This window comes from Nomascus leucogenys, chromosome 11 (genome assembly GCF_006542625.1).
Source record: "Nomascus leucogenys isolate Asia chromosome 11, Asia_NLE_v1, whole genome shotgun sequence".
Classification (NCBI taxonomy): domain Eukaryota; kingdom Metazoa; phylum Chordata; class Mammalia; order Primates; family Hylobatidae; genus Nomascus; species Nomascus leucogenys.
In genome coordinates this window covers 21,505,479-21,532,572 of record NC_044391.1, presented here as the reverse complement: position 1 = coordinate 21,532,572, position 27,094 = coordinate 21,505,479, and the positions used below count along the sequence as shown (strand labels likewise).

Here is a 27,094-nt window from a genome sequence, read left to right as displayed (position 1 = left end):
TCTAAACAAAAGTACCATTTACAATAGCATAAAAATATTAATAGTTATGAATGTGAAAAGATGGGCAAGACCTATACGTTGAAAACCAGGAAACACTGCTGAGATATTATAGAATAAATACATTGAGAGATATACTATGTTCATAGATTGGAAGACCCAAGATTACTAAAATGCCAGTTATCTCCAAACTGATCTATAAATTCAATATAATCCCATTTAAATACCAAGCAGGCTTTTTTTTGTAGTAACTGATCAGCAGATTATGAAATTCACATGGGAATACGAAGGATCTAAAATAGCTAAGCAACTTCAGAAAAGTCTGTGTAAGTTGAAGGACTTATACAATCTAACTTTCAAAACTTATTATAGAGCCACAGTAATCAAGACAGTGTGGCACTGGCATCAAGATGAAACAATCTATGAATACTTATACACGCATGGCCAACTGACTTTCAATAAAGTTGCAAAAGCAATTCAGTGGAGAAAGGATAGTCTTTTCCACAAATGGAAATGGAACAATTAAAAAACTGTATGTCAAAAATAAAATTAAAAAAGGAATTTTAATCTGTCCCTGGCACCATAAACAAAAATTAACTAAAAATCGATCCTAGACCTAAACATAAAACCTGAAACTGTAAAACCTCTGGAGGAAAACAGAAGAAAATCTTTGTGACCATGGGGTAGATCAAGATTTCTTGAGATTTCATCAAAATTATGTCTTTTGCTCTTCAAAAGAAACTGTGAAGACAATGAGAAGGCAAACCAGAGACTGAGAGAAAATATTTACAAATAACTGATAAAGTTCTCTATCCAGAATAAAGCACTCTCAAAACTCAATGATCATAAATTAGTAACCCAATAAAAAAGGAACAGAAGATCTAAACAAACACTTCACCAAAGGGGACATATAGATGGAAAACAAGCCCATGAAAATATGTTCACCGTTAATCATTACAGAAACGCAAATTAAAACCACTATGGAATATTAGTTCATACCTATTAAAATGTCTAAAATTAAAGATATACAACAACTGGAACTCATACACTGCTGGTGGCAATGTAATGGTATAGCAACATTGGAAAACAGACTGGCAGTTTTTAAAAGAGTTAAGCATACACCCACCGTATTGATTCAGCTTTCCACTCTTACGGGAATCCAATGGAAGAGAAAACATGTCCCATAAAGAATTTTACATGAATGTTCACAGCAGTTTTACTTGTAATAGAAAGGTACAACAAAACTGGAAACTAAAATGTCCAACAGGTGAAGAGTTTAAAAAATGTGTGAAATATCTATACAATGGCATACCACTGAGCAATAAAAAAAGAATAAACAACTGACACTAGCAACAACATGGATGGATCTCAAAATAGTTATGCTCACTAAAAAAAGCCAGGGCAAAAAAAAAAAGTATATACCTTATGTTTCAAATTATACAAAACTTAAGAAAATGCAAACTAATCTACAGTGACAGCAGGGGGATCAGTAGTCGCTTGGGGATGGAAGCAGAAAGAGGGAAGGAAAGGGGGTACTACAAGGAGGTTCAAAGAAATTGAGGGGGAATGATGGATAGATCACTATCTTGAATGTGGTGATGATTTCATGGGATTATACACATGTCAAAACTTAAGCTGTACACCTTAAACGTGCAATTTACAGTAAGTCAATGATACCCTGATAAAGTAATTAAAATTTTTAAAAAGAATGACATAAAGAGGTAAAAATTTAACATGGAATACAAGTTTGTACTCTTGTTGTACAGTAGCATTTCTACACTTTAGTTAACTCAATGCCCTCTTTTAAATATGAAACCTTTAAGCCTTTCATGACTGTTATTTAAAATTTCAGAAGTAATCAAGTATCCTGACAGAAAAAAAAACTGAATATGCTTATTCAAACTGCAAATTCTCCCCCACTCACTTTGATATGTTCCAGTCTTTTTGAGATTCTGATATTAAAGGCTTTAAGAAAAAAAATTACTGCCAAATAATAGGCATTTCGGGGACATAATACAAATACAAGAGGGGAAGGAGGGAAGGAAGGAGCAAAATTAACAACAAAAAACAAAAACACATGAAACCTCAAACAATGACTTCAAATACAGTCTGAATTTAAGAAAGTTTACATTTGGTCTTTATTCTAAACTGCGATCACAGGCTGCACTGCTTGTTCAGGTAGCTGTTTGTTCATTTTCCTCACCTGCCTGTCTTTCTCTCACCCTTGATTATTCTGGTTAACCATCCCACCAGCCACACTAAATTCACAATTTCAGGTTGCTAGCTGGCTTCACCTTGAGTTAGCAGAGCTTTGTGAAGTGTCAGACAACAAATTCCTGAGTGGAATTACTGCAACGAATGCTGCCTCCACCATCCACTGTTTTTTTTTTTTTTTTTTCGGCCTTCTCCCGGCACTGGCTCCCATTTCTAGGCGCCCTGTAAGGCTCCAGTATACCCAGAATAGGCAATCCCAGTCCAATACTGGAATGTCTAAAGAAGCAAAAGTCTTTTCTGGGGAGGTCAGCACCATCCCTCACTGAACCATACACACACTGACCACAAAGGCTGCAACTCTCACATGGAGTATCTAATGAAATATTGTGTTTATAATGAAAATATAATGTAAAAATGTATTCATAAAAAGATTTCAAGCACATAAAGATACTGATAGATGGACATAAAATAGAAGGACATGTGTAAAAATAAAAATAAAGTACTTGTCAGGATTTTTGTTTTTTTTTTTTTCCTCCCTCCTGTTTTCACAAACTATCTTTATTGATGTTATATTGTCTATATAGAAAAAAAGAACAGTTTACTGACAGCTGCTAGCTGGAAGTCTTTTTCATTCTATACAGCTGAAATGAATCTGAGGGTTCTATTCATCTGGGAAAAAGGAAAAATAACATTTATTTTGCTCCTGTGGTGGGTGGATTTGTAGCTGGGGTGGATTTGTTTGGCTGCCAATTACTGGTAACAGTTATCTGATTGTTATACATTTTATAAATGTGTCTAGCAGTGTTCTGTCTGGAAATGTATACGGTGTAGAAAATAACTAACATAACTTAATCTCCCTTTCCGTGGGATGTGGAAAACTGACCCTGGTTAACTTAGAGGTGTGCCCCCCGCCCCCGACTATGCAGTGTATGCTTTGGTAAGTCCCAGGAAAGTCTGGTCTGATACTGTTCTCCAGGGAATAATGCTACTGTGGCAAATTATCTAAGATTGAAAACCAGATTTTGTTGAGTTTATTGTGTCTTAGGAAAGCAAATCACGGTTGAACAAAAATGTTAACTCAAGTGCCAACCAGTCCAGGCAGAGGGCAGCTTCTACTGGAGAGTCAGTAACACCGGCACTAAGGTGGGATGGGAGGGTGCATGTATCACTGCTGACGGGAGCGTAGACTGGTTCAACAGTTTTGGAGCATTATTTGTCAAAATTTATAAAAATGTTCAAGGTGCACCCAGCAGTCCTCCTCTAGGAATCGTTTCTACCGAGATAACATATGAGTGCATAAAGCTCTGAGTATGAACAAGGATGCAGCAGGCTTGTCGTTCCATGACAGTAAAAACAAAAACAAAATTGGCACAATCTAAATTTTCATGAATAGGTGGGATAAATATGTAACAGCCATAGAATGGATCATTATGCAACTGTTCAAGCAAAATGAAGATTTATATGAAATTGCTGAGAAAGCTATCCGTGACTGATTTAGGTGACAAAGGCAAGTTGAAAACCATGTTTGTATCACTTTTGGGTGAAACACACATCACTCATGTGTGTTTCACTTATGTGAATGATTGCATGGGCACAAAAGAAAAGATGTAAGTGAAAGTTTTAATAAACAATACCAGACAGGGAATTATAGTGAGGTTGGAGATAACTTTAATTTTTAAACTTACATATTTCCAAAACCTAGTGGAATTCTGAGTACTTTTTAATTCAACAAATCACAAAGACAAGTTCAAATAAATTTAAAATAAGTGGAACAGGATATTGATATAGGGAACAAATTATTTTTTAAAATAAAACGTGATCAAATTAAGAAAATGAATTTAGTAGCACATGTGTTGGTAGTAAGGAATTTCTATCCAGGAGCTATGTGTAATGTTTTCTGAAAAAAGAAAATGAGCACATGTTAAATGGCTTTCTCTCTTCTTTCTACTTAACTTGCCAGAATTGGTTTCTGAATAAATGCAGCCTATATAGCAGACAGAATGGAATATTAAAGAACAATTCAAAGAAGGGTAGTAGCCTTTGGGGAAGGGTAGTTTCAATGGAAACTTATATTCTTTAAGAACTAAAAAGAGCCATGAGGGGAAAAACTTCAAATTTTTTTCCAAATTAAAATAAGCATGCTTATGCTAATTCTGAACATCGCCAGCAGGCTGAAGCAGGCTGAGTTCCCAGATGCCCTGCAGTCCAGGCACTGCCTGTCTGTGGGGTCCAGCGGTGTCCACCCACGGGGATGGCTGACACCATCTTGTTGCAGAGTTGTTTGGATGAGCCTGCAGCCATCACTGCCTATAGGGTGGGACCAGGACAAGACTGGGTGTCTTTATGAACCGAGTCAGATCTTAAACCACAGCCGCCCACATCACCATCTGTTAAGTGCCATGTGGACCCCAAAAGAAAAATCCGGTTTGGTTCTAAAAATACCACTATTTGCCTCACAAGGAACGGTCTCCTCCAGCTCTGCCTCACAGGCCTCTGTTTTACATAACATTAATTAGAGATGCCAATTCTGTGTCAGAATGGTACAACGGCCACACCTTGGAATGTGAAACTGTAAACCTTAAAATTCTGCCAAAAGGTGCCATTTTATCCAAGTGTAGAAAACTCAGTTTAAATTGCTTATGTTCCAGGGTGCCCTGACCACAAGTTAACTGAATTGGAATTCAGCTGTCATCTTGCTTGGACTAGGAGCTGTAACCTTTGACCCACAATGTGTAAGATTGATTTATTTCTCCTTTGGTTAATAATAAAATGGTATGTATTCATGTGTTATTTAAGAAAATGAAGCCTTTGAAATTTTTAATTAGTGCTCAGGGTAGACCTTAAGAAGTTTCTGCTTAAGTGTAATGCTGTTCCACTCCAAGGGTATCTTCCATTGCCTCCTAGTGATACTGGAATATTTCTCCCCGCCAGCTGACAAGATGCTAAGTTTTGTCAGTAGATGGTGCTGGAGGGACCCTGAACGAGGAAGGATCTTGATCCAGTGGCTTGTGTTCCCAGCAGTGCACCTACCACGAAGCGGTGTTCACCTTCCAGCTTTCCAGCCCTTGTCAGCAGTTCCCTGCTGGCTCACCAGCCTCAGCCTGCTAGAACCCAGGAGGGGATTTCCTGCTCACAATGCCCTGCCCACCAACCTGGGCCCACTGGCACCCCAGAGGGAAGCCACCAGCGAGCTAATGCTGACCTGGAATCCCATGCCACCGCCTCTGTCCTGCTGCTGTGGGCCAGATCTGGCCCAGGGTAACACAATAAACCTCTCCACCACCCAGTGGGCCACACCACTCCTTCTCCAATGAGATCTGAACCTGAACTAGGTGAGGGAGAGCCTTTCCACGTTGGTTTCCTTCTTGGGTTCTCTCCCTCAGCCTCAGGCTATTCTTCAGATTTCTCTTTTATATCCTCTTAGTAGCAAATCCCTTGTAAATAGTTCACAAGTATATTAAACCATCCTTGGTCAAAGTGTGGTTTTGACCAGGCTGAACCCTGATTGATACAGGAACCTTCTATGATAACCATCCATTGGTGAATGCAACAACTTTAAACCTCAAATTGGGCCTCAGTGCTGTTCATTAATTTCAATATTAATTTCCCATGGTCAGATCTACACACTGCTCACCAGTTCACTTCAAAACTTCCCCTGTGTCCTTTAGGTTCCAAGTCATCCAACCTACCAACAACTTACTACCAGAAGATGACATCAATTGATACTCTTTAAGGAAATAGGAGTCTCCTTCAAAATCCAAAATTTTAATATTGGCTTTGCCCTTCTATTGACCTTGCTTACATTCCTTTAAGCGTAAAAGAAAATAGTTGGAAATGCCCCTCACCAATACCACTCCCCAGTAGATTGGTTACTTGTTTCTCCTCAAATAAGCTTTAATAGGTTTGTATATTTGAAGGAACTTGTCCATTTCATCTAAGTTATCAACTTTATTAGCATATATTTATTCACGATGTGCCTTTATTAGCCTTTTAATGTCTTCAGAACGGAAAGTGACATCTCTTCTTTCTTTTCTTAGTAAGTCAGGCTAGATGTTTATCACACTTACTAATCATTTCAAAAAACCAGCTATTGATTTCATCGCAGTTTTCTACTGGTTTTATGTTTTCAATTTCATATATCTCTTCTTTCATATTTATCATTTTGTTTTTTCTGCTTGCTTTCAATTTAATTTGCTTCTATACTTCTACTTTGTAGTATGAATGCATAGATCATTCATTTTAAATCTTTCTTGTTTTCTAGTATAATATTTTAATGCTATACATGTCCCTCTAAGCACTGCTTTAGCTCTATTCCACATATTTTGATATGGTGTGTTTAGGGGAATCTGGCTTTTTAGTCAAGGTATACTGCAAGTTATCAAAGGGTGATACAGGGGGACCAGCATAATCTGACATTTTAAAATAACCACCCTGGGCAATGGAGTTTACTTACTGCCTGCCCCCATAACCATTTTCTATTTTCTCCAATAAACAATCAATTTTCTTGAATTTTATATGAATATCCAGTGACCCAGCTAGAGGTTACATTTCCCAATCTCCTTATTATCTTGTTCTGGCCATGTAACAGGGTTCTGGACGGAATTATATGGGTGGAAGCGTGGAACTTCTAGGTCACGCCTTTAGGAAGAAGCTCCTGGATTTCTGGAATTTGATGCTGTGGTGGTTACCCAGCTTCCACTATGTAGATGATGGCAATACCCAAGGAGAAAGAGGGACCCCAGATAAAAGAAACCCAGGAGCCTGAAGGACCTCATGCAGCACAGCCCATCCATCCACCAGCTTGCATTACACATGAGAAAGGAACAAATGATTTATTTTTTTCTAAGACATGTCATTGTTGCCTCTTTTTCAGTAGGCAAACCAATATGCTAGCTAACACACCATGGCTGCCATTTAAGATGATAGGAGTGTTGTCAATGGGTGGGGGCCAAATGGAGGTGATATGGAGACTGCAGCAGTGACCAGGTGAGACAAAATGGTGACTAGGACTAGTATGGTGGAAAACTGTGGATCAGTATCTATTTTACAACTAGAATTAATAGAACTAGCTGATACATCTGATGCATAGGATGAGGACAGGATAAGAATTAAGAGTGACTCTTAAATTGTGGGCTTGAGCCACTGGGTGAAGGATACTGTCATTTACTGAAATAGGAAAACTTGGAGAGGAACAAATTTGAATGATTTTGTTTGATATATTAAGAGCTATGACTTAGATAGATTGCATGTGATATTTTTTTTTTTTTTTTTTTTTGAGACGGAGTCTTGCACTGTCGCCCAGGCTGGAGTGCAGTGGCGAGATCTCGGCTCACTGCAAGCTCCGCCTCCCGGGTTCATGCCATTCTCCTGCCTCAGCCTCCCAAACAGCTGGGACTACAGGCACCCGCCACCATGCCCGGCTAATTTTTTTGTATTTGTAGTAGAGATGGGGTTTCACCGTGTTAGCCAGGATGGTCTCAGTCTCCTGACTTGGTGATCCACCTGTCTCGGCCTCCCAAAGTGCTGGGATTACCGGCGTAAGCCACCAGGCCCGGCCACATCTGATATTCTTATTAGACATCCAAGAAGATAAATTAATCACGAAGCTAGATACAAGAGGCTGGGGCTCAGCACTTAATACATGGTGTCATGACTGTCTGCCTCCTGTCTTTCTCCTTGGCCAGACTGTGAGATCCTTGAAGGTGAAGACAATGTCTTGTTTGCTTTTACATCCTAGGTGCTAACACAGTAACTGACATAAAGTAGATATTCAATACATATTTGTTGAGTTGGTTTATGAATACTTGGTTTTAGTAAAAGGCAGTTCATACCAGGAGTTATGGAAAAAACTGCTGTGGGATCAAAATACACTACACAAGTGATCAAAATAATTAAATAGTTAAGAAAAATCAGAAGACAGAAATAAATATTTTAATGAAGGTAATACATTCAGAACATAAAAGAATAAAGAAATCTTTATGACATTAATTTTTAAATATATAAGAGATATTATAACATAAATCAAATATAACTACTGTGGAGAAAACGAAACAATTTTGGAGATACTGTAAACATCATTTGGTCTAGTGCTTCTCATAGTATGTTCTTTGGAGTCCTACACTTTCTTGGAGACACTCTAAGGAGGTTGGGGGGATACTACACGGGAAATTTGGCATTATTGGTGAAATTTCATTTCAACAAACAATTACACTAATTTTTTTTTTTTTTTGCAGGCTATGAATTCTTTAACCTCATTCTATAGGTAAATAAATCGAACACTCCTTAAACAAACCCAGTTACAAATAGACAGGACTACAGGTTGGGTCTTCCAACAACCAGTCCAGAGGTAATCTTTCATTCCAGAATTTACCTTAAAAAAACTTGACATACTTCCATATTTACTATCACCTCGTTGAGTCATAAATTCCATTAGTTCATTACAAATGGTTAAGTTGTATCACTTATACTGGGCTTAAACATAGTGTAATGCAAAGACAAAGAGTTTTAAAGAGAACAACTGGGTTTAAGCTCTGACAGCTCTGGTTACATGAAAGGTTTATGTGTTGGTTATTTTAATGGAGGTAGCACAGGGTGCTCAGCTCAACCAACTTTGTTCTTGGGACACTGCTAGGAGATACATACACAAATTACTGCAACATATCCTAATTTTCCCTCTTGGGTTTGAGTGGAATTAGTGAAATACTAAATAGAAGTAAAGGAGAGAGTAAGAGGATAAAAAGAAAGTTTCTTTATATTCATATTTGAAAAAAGTATTGCGTTTCCCATGAAAGAAAAAATAAAACGGAGCCACTATTGAAGGAAGCTTCATATTGTATTTCCATTATCACTATATTATTTATCCAACAGGTTAAGCTGCAACACACCGTGGATAAAATCTCTTCATTTGCTTTCTTCTTTCTCTTCTGAGTGATTTTTTTTATCTTACCATCTGAAGCAATAGGCTGCTATTATCAAAGCTATGTATTCCAAGAGTCAGTAGCAGGACTAAATTTCCTTTTTTCATTATTTTTGGTAGACCACACAGACCTTAGGGGTAAGCTATCAGCACCAATATGTCTTCAAATTCTTACTAGCCTCCCTTAAGGGAAAAAGAAGGGAATTAATCTGTCATCCTAGACAGTATACTGTTTCTCCCCAATATTTAAAAGCCTATTTCATTGGAATAACATTTTTTCATAAACAGATGAACTAGAACAAAAGAAAAGAAAGCATCTCTAACCAACAGCTGCTTCAGAGCATAAAGGTAAAGATTAATTTTAAGAGTTTTCAGAGTTTAAGACAAAATCAGTAACAATAACAAAAAACTAATATTTTTGCCTGCTGATTTGTAGTTGCTATTTCTGAATTTAGTTATGTATTTCCGAAAGCTAATCTGACATGAATAGCTTGCTCTCATAAATTTTATTCCAGCGAAGACCATACAAACATGAATAAAGGCATTTAGAAATGCACTGAGTTTTAAATGTGTAATCCTCTTAGTTACTATGTTGACCTCCTGAATTTCCCAAAGCATAAACATTCTAGATGATTCGCTTCACAAACTGCTGTTTTGAGAATGTCATTAAATGTGAAGACCTCACTTAGATAATCTCCTAAGACTTTGAGAAAGAGCCTCTTAAAACAAATTCTCATCTTTGTCTTTCTTTTTCTAAAACTTGTCCTACATATTGTCAGGTAGCCCTGAAGCAAGAAAAGTTCTCAAAGAGCAGCCTAGGTTATGTGGAGGGAATAAAGAGTACTATCTGTCATTGTAGCAACACCTTAATAAACTACTTACAGTAACACGAATCTCAGTATCTTTTGATGTACCTGGCTATATCCTTCTATTAGTTTCTTGAATCCTATCCCAATGTTATAAACATATGGTATGGCTTGTCAGGCCTGGCTATCAGTGGAAACAATCTGGAATAAGTGTGTACATCAGCAAAAAGTAAGCCACTGCTGTTTTTTGGCAAAAAGTAAGCCATAGCCACAGGTTCACATAAAAAGGGATGGCAAAATATTGAGCAGTGAATTGGAAGTAGCCTATAGAAGACTGGTTTGTAGTTCTTTTTACTTAAATATAGGGTTTTGAACACTAAACACAAATTATAGGCTAGATTCCTGGCATTTGTCAAACTCCACTCTTGGGCTGCAGGCCTACAGGGCATGGTAAGTCAAAAAGCAAGAGGAAGTGAGCATTCTGCTGTGTATTTTTCAGCTCACTAACTTTCTAAGCAAAGAAATACCAAGCAGTTGGCTTATTGAAACCATAAAAAAAAGATTCAGCTTGCTTATTGTGGTATTTTCCTAAATAAAATCACCACTTAAGAAACCACAAGTCAAATAACTGTATACATCTCTAGAGAAGATGAAACTATTTCATCATATGGCTCAGTCGTTACTTTTTTCAAATTGGTATTAAAGAAATGCTAAAGTGGTGGCTGAGACAGAACAGTTATACTACTAAGTAATAATAATTTTTTGTAAACCACAAAATATCTATGTTTGAACAAACAGGCCACTCTTAAAACTCAAGAGTTGAAGGTTGATTATTTTCTATTAAAAGTTGCTGAGTTTTGTGTGAATGATAATACGGTGTCACATTTCTTACCTTTTTTGAAGTAATGTTGACACAGCTCTGCTCAAATAAGTGAATGCTGCCATTTTAACCAATCCATACCAACTTAAATACACAGGAAGGAGAAGATCAGCAGCAATGTCCCCCAACAGTTTCTCCTACCCCAGAGTACTGATGACAGGTTTTTGTTTTGTTTTGTGACAGAGTCTTGCTCTGTCACCCAGGCTGGAGTGCAGTGGCATGATCTCGGCTCACTGCAACCTCCGCCTCCCAGGTTCAAGTGATTCTCCTGCCTCAGCCTCCCGAGTAGCCGGGACTGTAGGCACACGCCACCACGCCTGGCTAATTTTTGTATTTTTTCTTTTTTTTTTAGTAGAGACGGGCTTTCACCATGTTGGCCAGGCTGGTCTCAAACTCCTGACCTCGTGATCTGCCCACCTCGACCTCTTAAAGTGCTGGGATTACAGGTGTGAGCCACCCTGCCCGGCCCTGATGACAGGTTTTTAATGCTTCAGCTTGATCCCCTATTACACTGTTAATTCCTCTGCTTCATAGCCTGGCATTTACTTATTTTGGCACCACCTGCTGCTACAGTTTTAATGTGTTCCCCCAAACTTCAAGTTTTGGAAACCTAATCCACAAATTCACGTGTTGATGACATTTGGAGATGGGGCCTTTGGGAGGTAATCAGAACTAGATAAACTCAGCAGGGTGGGTCCCCAATGATGGAACTGGTGGCTTTCTAAGAAGAGAAAAAGAGAACTGGAGCTGACATGCTCTTGCACTCTAGCCATCTGATGCTCTCCACGATGTTACGACATAAGAAGGCCCTCACCAGATGCAACCCCTCAGCCTTGCACTTCCCAGTCTCCAGAACTCTAAGAAGTAAATTTATTTTCTTTTTAAGTTATCCAGTCTGTGGTAATTCTATTACAGCAACAGAAAATGGACTAAGATACCTCTCTACCCCACCTACCACAGTTTCCATAAAACTGTCAGTGAATAAGTATTTTTACTGCCCAAGTGTCTATTCTCTTCTGCACTGTGTCTCACTGACAGAAGATGAAATTCCTGAAAGGACAATCTTACTATTAACTCAAAAGAAAAGAATGGATTTTGTGGACAGTATTCTGCTTTTATTCATCCACAACATCCTTTTTTTTAATTCATGTATTTTATTTTTTAAAGCAGTTTTAGGTTGACAACAAAATTAAGTTGAAGGTACTGAGATTTCTCATATAATAGCACATTTTATTGCTTGTAAAAATTAGCTTAACATTTGGAAAGATAAACAAAAAACACATTATATTCATCTGAAATATTTTTTGCTAGAAAGGTGGTTAAAATGTCATTCAAGTTAATCCTTTTCCATTTCACATCTAATTTGACATCATGGTATATTAGGAAGATCAAAATAATGAGATGAGCCACTCTATGCACTATCTGATTATTTATGCCTAAAAAAGATTTTTGGTATAAGGTAGAAAAGTAGTAAGGAATTGAAAATCAATTTTAGTTCCTTTATTATTTTATCTTCATAATATCCTCAGAGTGGCATTCCCAGTACTAAGCAGTAGAAAGAACATTCAATAAAAATTTTGTCAAACTTCTTCAAAATAGAAGTTCACTGAAGCCCACTGCCAGGCTTATCAAAGACACTCACAACTACTGAATGACTTGAATCACATCCCAAGAGTCAATAATCAAATTAAATGTGCATATATCACTATTCTATATGAGAGATAAGCAATATTTCATTTTATTATGAATAATATGACAGCCAAGAAAAGAACCTAATATTATTCTCCCAAAAAGGTTTTATTAACACCTCTCAGCTGTTTACTTTCTATTTGGCGAACATGAAACATTTTTAATATCAAATTTTACTTAGAGCAAATTGATAGTAATTTGTTCTCTTGAGCTTCAAGAAAATGAACTCTGCATCTGAATGTTAAATGTTACCTGCCATTAGTGATTTAGGTATTATTAGAACAAAGAACTGCAACAAGAGAAACTAACAAAAAGCATGAATTTGCATCTATATTTAAACAAACAAATGAATGAAGGAAAACCATCTTTAATTTTTTAAACTTTGGTTCTAAATTCATTCCCACAGAATTCTCCAAAAGATGTATTTAAAAAGGAACACAGAGAAGTTCAAGAAATGTCCTTGGCCTCTGCAATAATTCTGTCATCACAAGTCAATATCTAAGCCTCGTCAGGGCACATACTGTTTGCTCCACACAAAGTAGTCCTTATCTTCTTACCTCTACTCTCAAATCCTAAACTCTATTAGGAGAATAAGAGCAAAACAGCTGCAGTGCAAGGCAGACACTGAAGAGAGACACCAGAAAGTTTGGGCAAAGAGACCAAGAGGTCCAGGAGAAGGAAAGAAAATTTCCAACTGAAAAATCAGAGAAAAATTCACTGGTGAGGGGGAATATTTCATATATTTTGAAATGGGTTATATTTAGACGTTAGAGACAGAGGAAGAAGAAAAACTGCAGATACTTAGGCACAGAAGTTTAATAGCACCATATGTGTCTCTAAACCTATTCTTGCGTCTTTACCAGGGATTGACCAACATGAAAGGTAAAATATGACAATACTGACATTTGCTTTTGTCCTGGAGAAGAATATATTCCCACACAGAGACTCAGATTCACTGACAATTTTCATGTCTAGAGTTATTCAAAATTAATAGAAGCCTGAATTTATATTAGGTATTATACTAAGAAAAATTTAATTGAATGGTACATCTAAAATACAGTTTTCAACACTTCCAGTACAACTAAACCCACGAAGAGATTTTAGTAAGAATATGAAAGCCATAGCCTCCATACATACACATTACCTGGAAATGTATGACTGTCATTGTCAAAAGAGACAAATGAGATAGAGGACAAATTCAGCTCCAAGGTCAGATAATCTGTTAACTTGACCTAGAATAAAACTGTTCTCTAAGGGAAATGTTTCAATGACTTGGGTAGATTATTTTATGATAAATTTTAATCAAACAGCCATAGCTTTTTATCAAGTTATGTAATAATGAGACATAAATCAATTTAGGATATAATATTTTGAGGAGGCTTTTTTCTTGCAGGGGGTTGGGCAGGAGATAATACAAGGTCAAGTTTTAAATGAACTCATGCCTCGCTAAAAGATTAACATCCTGGACAGATTTATCCCTGAGGGTAAAGACTTCTGAAGCATAAGAAAAGGTAAGTTGCAAAATCAGAGTAGAAAACAGAATGTCAATCAAGTGGCCAGCCAAGATAAGAAGTCACAGTGCTGGGACATGATGATTACAAATCTTCATTTGCTTGTGTATGCAATTCTAATAATAGTCACCTGATACTAGTAGCACAAAGCCATGAATACACTCATTATAAGGGAAGGTCCCTTGAGGTCCTATCAAAAGTATCTCTGTGAGAAACAAAGGACTCAGTCTAACCGAAGAATGGCTTCCACATTCCAGATAGAATGTCCACACTATCTAGGTTTTAAGGTTGTCACATAAGGCCAGGAAACTTAAAACATGCTTAACATTTCAAAGAATTCCATGTATCTTTTAGAGTAGAGTTCTTAAGGGAACTCATCAACCAGGGACTGCTTATCTGTTTGACTACAGAGGGATGTCCCATCCCCTGAGACTCTGATTCAGAAAGTCCTGAGTGGGGTCTAAGAATGTGCATTCAACAAATATCTCTAAGTCATTCTATGACATACTCCTGATTAAGAATCAGAGCAAAAACAACCAAACAAAAAGACAAAACAGAGCATTCTGACGAAAGAGTAAGCAGATGTGGCATTTAGTCTCAGTTCTGGCACACACTAAACATGTCTTCTTAGGGAAGTTCATATGATCTCCAAAGATAATTTTCTCTGCTATAAAATAAGAGTAATAATAGTATCTACTCTTTCTTGGTCATGGGATATATTAGTTATCTATTAGTGTATCTCTATAAAAGAGTTATATTAGGTAATTATTGGTGTGCAACAAGTTACTACAAAACCCAGTGGGTTTAAGTAACAAACACTTATTATCTTACAGTTTTCTTTGGTCAGGAATTCCAATGAATCTTGGCTATGTGCCTTTGGCTCAGTCTTTCACAAGGAGGCAATTAAGGTGTTAACCATGGCTGTGGTCTCCTCTGGGGAGGCATCCACTTCTAAGCTCACTCACAAGGCTTAGGTAAAGCCTCAGGTTTACACCGGCCATTGGCTGGAAACATCAGTTCCTTGATATGAGGGCCCCTCCTCAGAGCAACTCGTAACATGGCAGCTGGCTTCCCTCAGAGTGAGCCGGTAAGAGAGGAAGCCAAAGTGAGCAAGAAGTAACAATCATTTTGTCACCTAGTCTCAGAATTGATATCTCATCACTTTTGCCATATTCTATCCATTAGAAGCAAGTGACGAGGTCCAGCCCACACTCAAGGGGACAGCATTACACAAGGGCATAAACGCCAGGCGGTGGGCACACTAGGAGCCATCTTAGATGCTGCTCACCTCAAGAGATAACATATGTAATGTTCTGAGAAATAAGATTTACGTGGGGAAGTATTCTGCAAATGAAAGTTTTACTCAAAGGCAGAATGTGAATTATGAAAACAGGCTTTATGGATAACATTCAGGGAATCTGCTAAGAAGTGTCACCACCTCCTCACTTGCCTCAGATGTGTCACACTATGGCAGTATTTCACCATCTTTTTCAGTCTGACACATCTGTGAACTTGTTAATCAAAAAGGGTGAGCAAATGAGGGACCTCATGACCCACCAAGTAACACTCTTGACAATTCACGCTTTATATTTAGCATGGGAAGCAGTAATATAATGGCTATAAGGAGTATGGGAAAAACAAAAAATTCAGGAACTTGATAAAATTGTTTCCTGGAGCTTTTTCCCTACAAAGCTGTTTATCAGCTCTACTTGGTGATATGCTCTAATGCAAATTTACATGTTCAGTGTGGCAGCTTGAAAACACAGCCCCAACATTCTGGACATTCTTATGTACAAATGGGATCTATGTCCCCTTCCCTTGACTTTGGGTGAGGGTTTGTGACTGCTCTGACCAGGAGAGAGTTACTGCGTGACTTCCGAAGCTAAATTAAGAGAAACCACACAGTTTCCATCTGGTCCTCTTGGGCCACCCACTCTTGGAACCCAACAACCACGACATAAGGAAGTCAAAAGCAGCCCACATGGCAAGAGCCCTTGGAGAGCCCTAAGACTCTGAAGAAAGAAACAGGAATGTTTGGCTAGTCCCAACTGCTCCAGCCCTGATTAGTCGAGCCCAGCTACCATGTGTCTGCAACCCAAGTCTAGAACTGCCCAAGCTCTTACTGAATTCCTGACCCTGATACCATAAAAGAAAATTAAAAAATGATTATTGTTTATTTAAACTAGGGGATTTTGAGGTGGTTACATGAGAAAAAATAACCAGAACAACCAGTCATATATGTTAAAAATAAAGTCATGTATATTAAAAAGATAGTAATATTAAACAGCAATACATCAGGTTAAATTTTTTTCAAAACATTTAAGACAGATCACAGAGGTAAACCATTGCCTCCGGAAAAGTCTTTGGTAAAAATTCCTAAAACTGGGAAATATTTACAGGTGGTAGAAATATATAAAAGCATTCTTATGTTAATAGGAAAGTAAATAAACTATCACAAATCAGAAATTGGGAAGACAACATTTCTATTTCCATAATAATGTCTCAGATAAAAAATAGATTAAAAATCTAGTCAGCAACTATTTCCTCCTATCAGTTGCAAATCATTTATTATTTCACCAGCATTATGAATATTATCCATTCCCTCAACATCTGCCCTCCATATGCACATCACTGTGCCAGCCATACCCCACTCCCTTTCACGTAGGAATAATGCAGATCATAAAATCTTCAAATTTCTTCTTTCTCCTCTAAAACATTTATTGAAATCTCCCCCTCCTTCCTTCCCCTTCTTCTTTCTTTTCTTTCAGAAAAATATTTCATCCACATTTCAAGGCACTATCTCCTCCACCCATCCTCTCTTGCCTGCTCCAATACCTTGATCCATCCAGTATGCCTTCTTGGAGTTTTGGTGTCATTTACCTTAAAAATATACTGGTTTTCATTATTTCAAAAATACTTAAGATTATAAAATATGTGAATATTGATTGAAAAATATCCTCAAGGTGACATCAATTCTCTTCATTGACCCAATTCTCAAAGTTGTCTACAGGCTCAGTGTTTCCCAATTCTTCACCACCCACTCACCCTTTAAATCCATTGTAACCTGGCTTCACATATTCAGCACTCAAAAGTTACCAACCAGCGGCCTGTCTCAGCTTTCTGAGTATTTGATGCAGCTGATACATAGTTTCTTCTTGAAATTCTTCTAAAAAAGCACTCTCTGGGTCTCTTCATCCTCTGGACATTCTTCCTCCCTTCTCCAGAACTATCATCTACTCTCCAAAACAGAAACATTTCCATTTTCTTCTATCTATACTAACTCTCATGGTGAACTGACTCAGAAAGCCCAAATCCCTAGCCCCAGCATAATTCCTACTTGGAATACATATTCAGTTGTACTTCAAACTCTGTGAATTCACTCAATCTAATGCCTGAATTGTAACATATACAGAAATTTAATGTTCCACACAAAGCAAGCATTTCCCAAGTAAGAAAATGCTTCATATAAAGGATGACTTCAATACATGGGAGAATGATCCTTAATTTAACATATGCAGGCATGAGAATTCTCATTTAATACTATGATCATTAAACCCACCCAAGTTGCTACTCCCTCTGCCTCAAATGCTCTGATCCCTGTTATTTGTGAGTTTGGTGCCCTTACAAACCTCAGTGAACAAGTATCACCTCTGAGAGAAAACTCCCCAGAACATGGTATGTAAAATGGCATCTCTCAGAATAGCACTTAAGAAACACATTATATATTTATATATTTATTTTCTCACTGTCTTATCTTTCCTTACAGGAATATCAGTTCTACGAGAGCAGGAATGTTATTTTGTATACTGCGGTCTCCTCAAACCATGAAAAGATTATTTAGCCTAGAGTAAGCACATAATAAATATCTGTTGAATAAATGAATAACTTAGAAAATGAATGATTTAAGTGTTCTCATTTTCCATTTTATAGAAAGTTTGTGGTACTGCAATGCAAAAACACTGAAGTAAAAAAAGTTTTTTCACTATGTGAGTTAATTCAAATCTCTGGGTCACAAACAGGTTGTCTTTTAATAGAAGTTTCTTTTTAAGCAGTAATGTGATTAGCTATTCTATAGATGGATATCCCACTGTCTTAGCTTTCATGTAAGACAAATGACCTTACTGAAGTTTGCTACCAACATTTCTATTCGCTTAGAAGCATGGAACTTTCTTTATTAGAACATCCATCTAATGTCTCCACACATGAACCACTCAATGTTTATTTTTCCAGCATCTTCATTTTCACTGGATCTCTTCTGAACACTTTTCTTCCACATAGACTTTTTTTTTTCATAGAACTATTGACCAGGGAGGACCTTAAGATGTTATTAGTCCAGGGTTTTTCAACCTTTCTTTCAGCAGTGGGATCTGTTTCACATGCAAAATCTTAATAGAAGCAGAGCCAAGAGTGGACAACCTAGTGCCTCCCTCTGAGGCTATACCCACCTTCACTCCAGCATCACTGAAGCATCAAGGAGAATCACAGGTCTCCTTTGAAAAACCATGGAAAGTCTAACCTTTCTTCATAAACCAACATATGTTTTCTGTGTTGACTCTTGCACTTTTGGGGCAGGAAATCTTTCTTTTCCTCTGGGCTAAAAGCATTTACTAGGCACATACAGTGTGCCACAAACTACATGAGCAGTGTGCAGAACATGCTGGGAACAAGCAAGGAAGGGAATCTGGCTTCATAACCGACCACCCCTACCTGCTGAACAGACCTGAGCTGAAGGATTATCTTGCTCCAGGGAGTGATTTTTTTTTCTGTCCTTACCCTTCATTTCTCTTCTAGTCACCCTTCCCTTGATTTGTGTCACAGTACTGATTTCTCCCCTGATCTAACCCTCCAATCCCCCAAAACATGAACATCCCCTACAGGGTAGGCAGTGGTCCACTGCATTTCCCTCTACCTTCTCATGATTCAAGAACTAATATGATGTGGGAGCCAAGATCGTCTCTTTTGGGTGAATGGCTCCTTGATTCCCATGCATCTCCCTGATTTTGTTGTGTATGAGTTATAAACCGCACATGTCCATCTGAGGTCACCCGCTATCACATAAAGTCCAGTACCTTGAGCTCTCTTCTTCCTCTCCCTCCAGTGGTACTCCTTTTCAATGTTCCCATTATTTTCAGTGACATCGCTGATCACGTAGTTCCCCAAATTTGAAACTTTTAAGTTATCTTTGACTCTTTTTCTCATCATTTATATCCAAGATGTGTAACAGTAGTGTTGCAACATCTTTCTGACCTGGTTTCCTGGAAGCTATTCAAATGTAGCTCAGCTGACCATATTTTTGAAGCAAGTAGGGGCTATGTTTGTTGGTTTACCACCATAGTCACAGTGACTGTCACATAAAGTGCCTAATAATCTTGCTGAATGAATAATTAAATGTGGTAAAAATATGCAATGCTTACCGTAGCATAAAAACTGTAAGCAAATTATCTAGTAATAGAGAAATGTCTGAGTTTCTCCATTTGGGCACATTTGTAAGATATTATAGTATAATTAAAATAACATTTTCAATTATGTATTAATGGATTGGAAATGGCTATTTCCTGTTAAAGAGAAGCTAAACACAAAACCATAAATTTATTATGAACTCAATTGTGAAAATCTACAAAAGGGAATACAAAGATGTTTAATGTTGGTTATATCTCAGTGGTGATTTTTTTCTCATACTTTTCTTTTACTTATATACAGTTGATTCTCTGAAAAAGATTTTTCACCATGTAAATGACTATGCCTATAGATGAAGCTTGAAGGAAACAAGTACAAATTAAGAGGTACTTGTTCCAGGGTGGGAGGTAGAGTATTATAATCTATTGTCCCTATTTGTTTTTCTAAAACTGATTTAAAAATTGTAGCTTAATATTTTCAATATTCTTCACCCCAACAGGTGTTGTTTAATTCTCTACTTCTGCCAGTCTTTATACAGTTGAATTTATCATTTTATCCACATTGTATTTTTCTTTTCTAGAGACGGGGTCTCACTCTGTCACACGGGCTGGAGTGCAGTGGCACAATCATAGCTCACTGCAGCCTTGAACTTCTGGGCTAAGTGATCCTCCCACCTCAACTCTCCAAGTAGCTGGGACCATAGGCACATACTACCACACTGTACTGTATTATTTTTGTTAAAATGCTCTTAACATTACTCTCCTGTTATACTGTTTTATTACATTATGGATAAAATGAGATTTAAAAATACTAAACTATCAAAGTGCAGCCTTGAACATTCAACCTCACCTTCCACCCACTCCTATACCACTGCCTGATGTCTCCTTTTCCCTTTTATTTTCACTTCAAATCTTATACTTTCTTTAGTGCTTAATAAAAATTTTCTTAGCAATTTTTCTTTAAACACCCATAACTAATACATAATACAGTAACATCAAGCATTTAAAAAAATAAAAAATGGTTAGAGCTACAAGACAATATTGAAATCACTTAGTTTAACTTCCTCCTTTACAGATGCAGAAACTACTGTCCAATTTGAAAAGGTGGCTTGCTGGGGGGTAGTGGGTGAGGGGGAGGGTAGAAAACAAAAACCTTGGATTAGAGCACAACATTTAACTCTTAGAGTTCAGTATTTTAACTAATACAGAATCCACTATTATTGCTGGGTCTCACATCTGCTGATCAATTGCTCAGCAATTATTCATGATTCCATTCCTAAAGTATGCCTTGCCCACCTGCCTTGATTCTCATGGTCATTACTACAGGCTGACACCATGACACATAATTATTTTATGTCTTCATTGTACCTAGTGCTACACAGTAACTGCTGAAGTAGTATGGCAGAAATGACCTAAAGCGAATCCAGTAATGGTAATGATGATACAAATCTGTGATAGCAATATTCCATCCTAACCATGTGGCTGTTATAATACATCCACTTGAATGGTAATAACTGTCAAGGAGGTGATATCAGCTTTCCCTTACATTCTACAAGGCTTCCCTAACCAATCGTGAAGCTGCAGGATTATGGTTCCAGTTCTAAAGACCCTGGAATCAGAGCCATGTGGAGGAAACAAGGACAGGAACTGAATCTGCAAACTATATCTCCACAGTCAGTTTAATGCAAAGCACAGCAGCTTAAGGAATAATCCAACTCAAAAGCCACACTAAGTACTATAGTAGCTTTCAAAGTTGCATGTGGCTCATTACACACACACACACACACACACTCACTCACACACACACACTTAAATTCTGAATGGCATATATTGATGAAGAGGACTATTTTAACAATTGTACCAGTCAAATAATGTACAATAGTTTAACAATCAGTGGATGAAATTTCATTGTAAGCCAGGAGACCCAGGAGACAAGGAAAGGCGTGATTTGTCAGGGTTATCAACATTCAAAGACAGAGAGAAAAAGAACAGATCTGATAAGCAGAATCACGCCAGCTCCTTTGTCATGACTGTTACACAATGGGCCATGAGCCACAGAGACCCAGAAGCATCTGCCAAAGGTTTCAGACAGCTGTGCAAGCATTCCCTGCCATTTGTTCAGCTGTTTTGAAGTGAGAGAGACACATATTCCCAGGGTTGTACAAGTACCCTTCTTTTTCAATTCAGAATAATATGTTTAGAATACAAATGTTTTATTAGTTGTGATTTTGTCACTCTGAATATATATTCACCTGGATGAATGCATTTGCTGCTTATTTTGCAACTGATAGAGGTGAACAGAATACACCATGCCACATCAAAAACTGGGTAATGCTAAAGAAGTGAAAATAAATACTCTTTCTACCTAAGAGCAGAGTTACTGCTTGGAGAATTAGGTGCCTATTTACCTGCCAATTCAAAATGTCTTGAATATAATTCATTAAAATTCCATCATCTTCCTTCCTTCCTTGCATGTAAGTATCACAATGTCAAGGAAAATGATTTAACAGTGAAATTTCAGATTGTAGCATATCCCAGCTCACCTTATATATATGAACATGGTTATTATGTTCCAGAAATGAATTCACTGAACTTGTTAAAATTGTGAACTGCTCCCTTCAACCAAAGGAAGAAAAAAAGAGAATAGGGAAAAAAGAACCTTAGAAAGAAAAACATAAAGACTTTTACTAACTGATCTTTATTTCCTTTCACCTATTTTATAAAGACTCAGTGTGTGGGAGCTAATTATATTAGCTGTCTTGGGTAACAAGCTATTAATTTTGTGCTTCAAAGTTATTAACCACCTTTCTATGTACAGTTCACAGGCAAATGAATGAACTTAATCCTTGTATTAAAACACAAAACAAACCAAATAATCCCATGTTTCATGACTTTTCAAAGTTGATTATCTCCTTGGCAATGCTTTACCAGAGGCCAGATATACAATTGCCACTTCAGAAAAGAGTCTCTGGCAGTTTATACTATAGGCCTGTTAAAGTGGATCTAATCACTATTTAGCAGTCATTCCTCCCAAGATTAGACATAAAAGGTCACAGAGGAAAAGCATTTTTTTCTCAGTGATTTAACCATACTAGGTTTATAAAATTTCCTCCTCCGAGGATCACACCAGTCTTGAGAGAGTCTACTTGTGTGATAATACAGCTAACATTTGCAAATTTAAACAATTCAGTGGAGAAAATAAAATATTTAAGATGATAACATTTAATGTCAAAAGAATTCTTTAGATTTCTCTTTATCTGGCTTCATCTAATTCTTCAGGGCAAAACATAACATTTAATTCTACAGCAGTAACTTTATATAGATGATGATCTTCATTTCCTGATTATCAAAGGACATTTTATTGTAAGAGGCATTAGACATGTAAAATAACTACAGTAAATGAAAGAATTATTGCCATAAATCACGATGCTTATCTGCATTTGAGGGTCTCTGTGCTCTAACAATAGCAATGTAGTTTAGTGTATCAATAATCCCATGGGAAATTTAAAATGATTTATTTCTCTGACTTATTAAAAGCCTAGTCATAGCTCAAAGGTCTCTGCATACCCATAACATTGGGAAACTAATGCCATAAAATTAAAAAATAATAGCAAAAATTTCATACAAGAAGTAATCCAACAAGATATTACCCAATGGAAATTACTTCTGTTAAACAAAGATTTCAAATGAAAGCTTTGACTAAGCTATGTCAATAAATTATGCTTTTATGAAACTCACCTTTTTGTTCTGTTGCTGTATAATATATCTCAATTATGTAACAATTTCTTTTCCTTTATAATTCAACCTAAAGTAACATATAAGTTGAGGTATTTCTTTTCAGTACAATTCCCTTTTTAAAGTTTTCTGCTTTCAAATACAGTACAGTAATAATTCTACCATAAATCAGTAATTTGACAAGTTACATAATTATTGTTCAACAGCTAGCAGAAGCTGAAAAGTGGAATCTAAAGTTTAGAAAATTATTATCAGAATATAATTTAGTGATACTATTATCATTATACATGAGCTTTATATAAATAAAAATGATAAATATTTGGAGATATGTCTTTGCATAAAAATTTATATAAACTACAGCCCATTAAAGTTCCCTCTAGGCCATTTTTGTCAATACAAAATATATGGAACAGTTTATATTTTTAAGAAAGTTATTGTGAAAAAGTTAATTAAAATAATTGAATAAAAGTAAAGTCTTGAGTAGAACAAAAAGCCAAACATGTTTATAAAAACTGTACATTTATGCTAACAGCCATAAAATTGAATAATTTAAACTTGGATAGGAAAGTACAATTTTGTATTATTTCTATAGACTCAGTACAATCTCAATAAAGTGAGTAAGAGATTTCTTGGGAGTAGGTTTCATGAGTTTAAATGAAGGGATGGATATGAACAAATAGTCTACATCTATAAAAATTAAATTTTATTGAAATAAGGACTTCTTATTCTAATAATTATTCTTAACTAACAGGATGATTGTGCAATGAATGTTTCTGGCAGCATTTTATTATAGTGAAAAACTGAAAACAAGCTATCAATATGGGGCTGGTTAAGTAAATAATGTCTCATCCATAAAATGAAACACTCCCCAGTCATTAAGAATGATGATAGGTTTCTGAATTTATTTTTCATTGAAAGGTGTTAATTACAAATTGTTTAGTGGAAATAGCTGATTCCAAAAGAATATACAAGATATGATTCAATCTTTTCAAATACATATAGAAAAACTCTATAGAAGATACATGTCCAAATACTAGATGTGGTTTTCTCTGGGTAGTAGGACAAAGGGTGATTTTCCAGCCTTTTTTCATTTTGACACTGTAGGAATTTTCCATTATAAAGATACACTATTTTTATAATCATGTTAACATTTGTGTGTGGGAATTTATAGATATTGAATAAAATAAAATTGAAAGGAAGTGGATACAGATGGTTTCTGAAAGAATAAAACCAACAGGACAACACTTTGAGGATGGTTTCTATGTTAGGGACTTTGCTGATTGTCCATTTGTTGTTAGCACACAGCGACTCACAGGGATATAGGCTACTGCATACAGGAATTACATGTGCTTTAATTTCCTAGTTTCCAGTCTTCTTTTCTTACCATTTTATTGCTGATATTAAGGGAATACAATAGTGATGGAGCCTCAGTTTGTATCACTACGTTCTACTGCAGATTTTATTCTTAATATGATAGCGATATTTAAATGTTGCACTTACTTAATTTGTCTAACTCTGATTTCATGTTTTAAATTACAGGTTTATATGAATATTAGCTCTACTGGAAGTTCTACTGAATATTTGGCATAAAATGATGTAATTAAAATAACAACGATTTATATATATGTAAAGTATTTACTATATGCCAAGCAGAGTCCTAAAAGAACTTTATATATTAGTCAATTATTCTTCAAAGCCACTTATGAAGAAGGTGCTATTATTATCCCTCATTTCACCCATGAGAAAACCAAAGCGCAGAGAACTAATAAGCCCCTTGTTTAAAGTCCCATGGCTAAAACGTGACAGAGAAGGGTGATAAGCCCAGATAGTCTGGCTCCAGAACACTTACATTTTGCACATTTTCAAAAGTTTAAATAAGCTTTTAATTTTAGAATAGTTTTAGATTTACAAAAAAGTTACAAAACATAATACAGAGAGCTCATGTATACCCCTCGCCCAGTTTCTCTCTCTAATTAAAATCTTACATAATATGGTACAACTGTCACAGCTAAGAAATTCACATTGGTACATTGATATTAACAACATACTTAATAATGTTTTTCCTTTCTAGTATTTCATCCAGGAGACCACATTACATTGACTTGTCGTGTCTCCCCAGCCTCCTGTGATTTATGACAGTTTCTCAAACTTTCCTTGTTTTTGATGACCTTGACAGTTTTGAAGACTACCAGTTATGTATTTTGTAGAATGTCTGTCAGTTTTGGCCTGTGTGATATATTTTTTATGATTTAACTGAGGCTATGGTTTGGGGAGGAAGACCACAGAGGTGAGGTGTCATTATCAACACATCATATCAAAGGTACAGCCCACTAACATGACTTATCTTTGATGATGATACCCTTGAAAACCTGACGGAAGTACTGTTTAACTGGTGTCTCTATTGTAAAGTCACCATCTTCCCACTCTCCATGCTCTGCTTTATGGAAGAAAGTTATCAAAGCTCACAGTCAAGGGGGACGGGGGAGTTAAGCTCCACCTACATGATGGGGAGGGAGTAACTATATTAATTATTTGGAATTATTCTGTCAGAACCTTTGTTTTTAACCCATTACTTTCTCTATATTGCCTCTCCTGCCCTGTTCCTTCTTACTACTTTGACATGTTATTCATGTACAGTAGTATAAAAACATAATTCTTAACTGATTTCCTGCTTTTTCAAAGGTCCAAAATATGTTAGAACCAAATGTGATAGCAAATTTTGTTTTAAATTATTTTTCCACAGACTGCTGCAGAATTTGTCACTAAGTGACTAATTAGAAACCAATTTTTCTTAGAAATACTCTGTAAAGGACTTACCAGAAATATTCGTTCAAGTTGATCCTGAATGTCTTTCATTCCTGGAAAAGCAGCAACTCCTTGGATCATTTCAACAAAGATGCAACCTACTCCCCTAGAGAGAGAAGAAAGAATCGTTACAAAACTTCAATACATTCTGCTTAGGAAAACTAAATCTGGAATTAGAATATCCACTGCTACAGAAAAGATGCGGTGGGTAAACTGTTTTCTTTTTCCCCTCTAACTTTTATTCTACACTCAGGGGTACATGTGCAGGTTTGTTACATGGGTATATTGTGTGATTCTGAGGTCTGAGGTATGAATGATCCCATCACCCATGTACTGAGCATAGTACCCAATAGTTTGTTAACCCTTGCCTCCCTTTCTTCCCCCTCCTTCTAGTAGTCTCTAGTGTCTATCATTGCCATTTTTATGTTATGAGTATCTGATGTTTAGCTCCCACTTATGTATGACAACATGTAGTATTTGGTTTCCTGTTCCTGTGTTAATTCACTTAGCATAATGGCCTCCAGCTGCATCCATGTTGCTGCAAACAACACTATTTCATTTTTTTTTTTTTTTTTTTGAGATGGAGTCTTGCTCTGTCCCCCAGGCTGGAGTGCAGTGGCACGATCTCTGCTCACTGCAAGCTCCGTCCCCTGGGTTCATGCCATTCTCCTGTCTCAGCCTCCCGAGTAGCTGGGACTATAGGCACCCGCCACCGAGCCTGGCTAATTTTTTGTATTTTTAGTAGAGACAGGGTTTCACTGCGTTAGCCAGGACGGTCGCAATCTCCTGAACTTCTCGCGATCTCCACCCGTCTCAGCCTCCCAAAGTGCTGGGACTACAGGCATGAGCCACCACACACAGCCAATACTATTTTATTCTTTTTTATGGCTGCATAGTATTCCATGGTATGTATGTACCACATTTTCTTTCTCTAGTCCATTGTTGATGGGCACCCAGGTTGAGTCCATGTCATTGTTAATGTGAATAGTGCTGTGGTGAATACGTGAGGATATGTATCTTTTTTTTTTAGAATGATTTGTTTTCTTTCAGATATATACCCAGTTATGAGATTGCTGGGTTGTATGATAGTTCTGTTTTAAGTTCTTTGAGAAATCTCCAAACTGCTTTCCATGGTGGCTGAACTA

At 36.8% G+C, this 27,094-nt stretch overlaps 1 protein-coding gene across 4 annotated transcripts in view; it reads right to left on the bottom strand.

Moving 5' to 3' along the window:
* The window catches only part of CDK14 (cyclin dependent kinase 14), a 600,472-nt gene that overhangs the window by 190,733 nt on the left and 382,645 nt on the right, over positions 1-27,094 (bottom strand). For all 4 annotated transcript variants that reach the window (XM_030822052.1, XM_003252399.4, XM_004089552.3 and 1 more), the window contains one exon: positions 25,962-26,055. In XM_030822052.1, the coding sequence (XP_030677912.1) occupies positions 25,962-26,055 (94 nt within the window). The remainder of the gene's footprint in view (positions 1-25,961; positions 26,056-27,094) is intronic.